Here is a 5,448-nt window from a genome sequence, read left to right on the forward strand (position 1 = left end):
GGCGGAGCTTGCAGTGAGCTGAGATCCGGCCATTGCACTCCAGCCTGGGTGACAGAGTGAGACTCCGTCTCCAAAAAAAAAAAAAAGTGTCTTACATTCTCAGTTTTTTTTGGTACTAAGTTCAAATCTGGTTTGTATTTTATAATTAGAGTATATCTTAATTTGGACTAGCTGCATTTCAAATGCTCAGTTGCACCCTATATGTGGCAATTAGTAGCCTCCGTATTGCATATTGGACCTTTCCTAAGCTGATCGAGCCATTATGAAGTCTTTTTTTTTTTTTTTGAGATGGTGTCTTGCTTTGTTGCCAGGCTGGAGTGTGGTGGTACAATCTCAGCTCACTGCAACCTCTGCCTCCCAGGTTCAAGTGATTCCCTTGCCTCAGCCTCCTGAATAGTTGGGACTACAGGCACGTGCCACCCACCATGCCCGGCTAATTTTTTTGTTTTGGATTTTAGTAGTGATGGGGTTTCACCCTGTTGGTCAAGATGGTCTCAATCTCCTGACCTCGTGATCTGCGTGCCTTGGCCTCCCAAAGTGCTGGGATCACAGGTGTGAGTCACCATGCCTGGCGTATGAAGTCTTTTTTTAAGGGGTGTGGATGTGTGTGTGTTTATGTGTGTTAAAATGTACATTGTTTGTAAAAGAAAGCCAGTTAGTTTTAACTTTTGACCAATGAGTAAAGTAACTACAGTTATCTTTTGATTAGATTGGAAGCAGAGGAAGCTGAAGAAAAGTAATGTAGTTTCTTTAAAGGCATACAAAGGACTGGCAGAAGTTGCTGTGAAGAGCTTGTGTGAGCTGTTGGTGGCACTACCTCATTTTAACTTTCACAACAACATTATCGTATTGATTGTCCCTCTCATGAATGACATGTCAAAATCGGTGAGTTGCTGTAAATGGTTATTGCTGTCCTCCTTAAAAAATTATATACCATGTGGGCCGGGTACGTTGGCTCATGCCTGTAATCCCAGCACTTTGGGAGGCCGAAGCAGGCAGATCACGAGGTCAGGAGATCGAGACCATCCCGGCTAACATGGTAAAACCCCATCTCTACTATAAATACGAAAAATTAGCAGGGCATGGTGGCGTGTGCCTGTAGTCCCAGCTGCTTGGGAGGCTGAGGCAGGAGAATGGTGTGAACCCAGGAGACGGAGCTTGCGGTGAGCTGAGATTGCGCCACCGCACTCCAACTTGGGCAATAGAGCGAGACTCCGTCTCAAAAAAAAAAAAAAAAAAATTACGCACCATGTGATTTTTCTCCCCCTACAAAATTCTTCTGAAGTTGTTTGTTGCTAAAATAATATCAATTTATTAAACACTCTCTGAAGAAATTTATCTGAACATAAGTTTAGTGGTTCACAACAGGAAGCAGTTTTGTCCCCCAGGGAACATTAGGCGATGTCTGCATACATTTTTGATTGTGATGACTGTGGTGAAGATAGAGTCTTAACTACTGGCATCTAATGAAGAAAGTCCACGGGGCTGTTAAACATCCTAGGACAGCCCCCTACAACAAAGAATTCTGTTACCCAAAACGTCAGTAGTGCTAAGGTTGAGAAACGCTGGTTAAGTGTGACATTTTATTTTTCAGATATCTGAAATGTGTTGTGAAGCTGTAAAGAAACTCTTTAAGCAAGATAAATTAGGCCAAGCTTCTCTTGGTGTAATTAAAGTGATTTCTGGTTTTGTGAAGGGCAGAAATTATGAAGTTAGGCCAGAGGTAAGCCTTTCTTTTTTTACTTTGCGTTTTGTTTTTAAATTACGAAGTTGACTTTCAGTTGTTATGAGGAATTTATTCCTTATAAGCGTATGAAGTAAAAAGTATTCAAGCTCTTTAAGTGTTTAACATGTTAACTCCTGAAATGTTTGATACTATTAACAGTTGGGTATTTATCCTTCTAGGTGTTTTTCTATGCAGCTATAGTCATATATACTTGCTTATATTTTAAGATAAAAGATGGGCTTATACTTTGAAAACTGTTCCAGAACAGTTTTCATTTTCTATATTGTGAACTTACATATAGGGTTATCCCATTCTTTCTAATGCCTACCAGAGTATTCCATTGTGTGCCCTAATTGATGAACAGCTGAGTTTTTTCTAGATTTTTGCTGCCACAGTCAGTGCTGAGAACATTTTGGCCTTATTATTTTTTAATATTGTGTGAGTATTCTGTGAATTAAACTTATAAAATGTAGATGCTGGATCCAACAGTAATCACGTTTACAAACTCAAACTGTTGTACAAAAACATTTAATCACTGTGTTCCTGCTAGGAGTGTCATTTCCCTCCTACCTGCTCAGAATGTTACTATTTAATCTTTGTTAGTCTGGTAGTTTATATATATATAAACTTTTCACCTACCAGACTGCTTATTATTCGTTAATTTTTCTCTTAAATTGTCTTAATGACTTGTGATGAGTTTTTAGTACATATTCATTTTAATAAATATCTGCTATGTGCCAGGCACTTTTTTTAGGTCCTGGGAATAAAATAGTAACAAAAGAAACAAAACTTTCTGTTTGTGGAGCTTGTATTACATAATAAGAATATTAACTCTTTGTTACATAGGTTGCAGATTTTTTTCTTTTTTACTCTGCCTTTTACCTCTGTATTGAGCCTTATATATGAAGCTATATTTTTTGTTATGCACGTAGTCTCCTCAATCCCAATTTATGGAGTTTCTCCAAGATTTTTAATTATAATTTTTATATTTAAATATTTAAGCCATTTGACATCTTTATATGTGTGGTATGAGTACAGATTTAATAGCTGTATTTAATGTATGTAATGAATATATATTTTATATAGTTTAATGTATTTTAAATATTTATATTATGTATATATTTGAAATAATTTGACAGCCAGTTATTTCATCACCGTTTTTTTCTGCTGATATAAAATGCTGCTTATTGTTTTATATCTATAGTATATTTGGGTATCTGGTACAGTAATACTAATCAGAAAGGGTGTGATTGATAAAAGACATGACTATTCTTTTTTCTCCAAAATATTCTTATTTATTTCAGTATATTACTCCAGGCAATTTAAAATCCATTTTTCACTTCCTTCCCTCAAAATAGTCCACATAGAGAATCTGATTAGAATTGATTCAATGTATTGATTAGTTTGGATGAATTAAAATATTTACAGAATTTATTTTTTTCTGTTCAACAGTATTGTATCTTGCCATTTATTTAAGACTTTTATGTTCTTAAGTGAAATTTTACAGTTTTCTTCATTGGGGTCTTAGATATTTTAATTTGTTTTTAGTAATACAGTTTTGGGTGTTAAGCTGTTCTACCGTTTTATTTCTGGATTTCACAGTTTTCCTTTGGCATCAGATCCCTTTTTATTTTCTTAAAACTGATTTCAGTTGAATTGCTAAAAGTATAAACATTGAATGAAAGCAACAGAACATATTTAGCATCTTTACTCAGAGCTGTAGAGCAATCAGATAAGGCTTGAACATGAAACTCAGCCATAGGAAAACTCTTTTACTTTCGTGATGCTAGAATAAATGGAGTTATTTGACTTGGAGTTATTTTTCCTTGGTAGGTGATATTTTGAGCACCTACAGTACCTACAGAATATTCAGAGTTGATCTTTCTGATACCTAGAATGACTTCAGGTTCACTCTTTGTGCCTTTAGTTATTCCTTGTTTCGTTCTGTGCTTTTAGCCCTCTAATCTCAGATACTCAGCTTTCTTCCAGATGTGCATATTGGAACATCAAAATAATACAAACCTGTATTTCTCAAGGTTTTTTCCAGGAATGCTTCTGTGCCTGTAGGAGGTCAGTAGGGTGATTTCATCCAGAGAAAGTGTAGCATTTTAAACCCCTTTTGTTCTTAGTGTTTGAGTATGAGAAGTTTGCTGTATCACACAAAACACCAGTTTCTAAATTAGTTTCTGAATTTTTGAATGGCATAAAGCAATAATTTTTATTTTTGTCCCCGAACCAGCATCAGCTGGGAATTAGAATGAAAATTCTGGGGCTCAACTCAGACCTACTGAATCAGAAACTCTAGGGACAGGGCCCAGCAATTTGTGTATCTTCTTCTCCCATAGTGGTCCAAACCTTTTTCTGGCCTATTTTCTCTTTGTCATCCTGTTGGCATGCTTTCTCTCTTCCTCATACTCAATGAACTGCAAAGAAAGTTTTGTATATTTAGCTAGTATTTGCTAGTGTCCTTTTTGTATATTTGCTCCTGTCCTTCCATAGACACAAGTTATTGAATATAGCATACAGATAAAAGAACTTGGTGTAAAATGTTACAAGATGCTTAAAGGTTTTTTTTCTTAAATGAGGGAAATAACACTGTTAAGTACTTTTCTATGTAAAGTTTTTGAGGGCAATATAAATATTAAGCTGTATATTTGTGTTTTTTTTTCAATATTAGATGTTAAAAACATTTTTATGCCTAAGAATCAAGGAAGTAGAAGTGAAAAAAGATACAGAAGACATTAATAAACCAAAAAAATTTATGACTTTCAAAGAAAAGAGAAAATCTCTCTCAAGAATGCAGAGAAAGGTTTGACTTATTTCCCTTTTTGTTTCATTTAAATTTTTCTGTTTATTTGATCTTAAACTTATAGTCACAAGTAAAAAGCAGTTAAATCATAAATATACAAGTTTTGAAATACATCATTTAGAGAATTTTATCTTTCCCAGTTACTGCAAAAAAATGTTTTCTTAAATCAATTTTAACTCATAATGATTGGCAAGGAGAGCAATAGATGAAAAGATATTTTTGCCATGCTGGCTTTTATCCTTTGGCTTTTTAGATCAATTTAGAGTTGTGATACACAGATTCCTTACTTAACAGAAAAGATGCATTCACATGAAGTTGGCCGCAAAGTGAGTTTCTGTTAATTGAATCTTGTTTCTTTGTTGGTTTGTATTTTAAACTTGGGTTGAAATTTCAGCCCCTTGTTTGTTTACTGAAAGTTTGGAAACTTTTTTTTTTTTTTTTTTTTGGAGAAATGGGGCTAATAATAGTACCTACCTTGCAGGGTAATTGTGCAGTTTAAATGAGATGATGCTTATAAAACACTTGGCAGGCTTTATAAACATTAGTTTTTACTACCACCACCATCATCACTATTACTGTTATCACAGCTCAGAACATTTCTAAACAGTTTATTAGAGTGATCAAGTTGCTTTTAAAAACAAAAGTAATCTCGGGATATTCATGTTTGAATGGGTCTAAGTTTGAAAACGTGATGGAAGTGTCAAAATAGACTTAGTAATTGTGAACAAAAGAAGATAAATATTTTAACTACTTATATCATACTATCCTAATGCAGGTTGGATAGCTCTGTTAGGAACATGGCAGCTTTTTTTTTTTTTGGAGACGGAGTCTAGCTCTGTCGCCCAGGCTGGAGTGCAGTGGCGCGATCTCGGCTCACTGCAAGCTCCGCCTCCCGGGTTTACGCCATTCTCCT

At 35.1% G+C, this 5,448-nt stretch overlaps 1 protein-coding gene across 1 annotated transcript in view; it reads left to right on the plus strand.

The window, feature by feature from the left end:
• NOC3L (nucleolar complex associated 3 homolog (S. cerevisiae)) overlaps nt 1-5,448 on the plus strand; it is a 30,618-nt gene that overhangs the window by 12,096 nt on the left and 13,074 nt on the right. The window contains exons 9-11 of the mRNA XM_011934311.1: nt 710-885; nt 1,595-1,723; nt 4,404-4,535. Coding sequence (XP_011789701.1) covers nt 710-885; nt 1,595-1,723; nt 4,404-4,535 — 437 coding nt within the window. The remainder of the gene's footprint in view (nt 1-709; nt 886-1,594; nt 1,724-4,403; nt 4,536-5,448) is intronic.

The sequence above is a fragment of the Colobus angolensis genome, unplaced genomic scaffold (assembly GCF_000951035.1).
Source record: "Colobus angolensis palliatus isolate OR3802 unplaced genomic scaffold, Cang.pa_1.0 Scaffold134, whole genome shotgun sequence".
In the NCBI taxonomy this organism is placed as follows: domain Eukaryota; kingdom Metazoa; phylum Chordata; class Mammalia; order Primates; family Cercopithecidae; genus Colobus; species Colobus angolensis.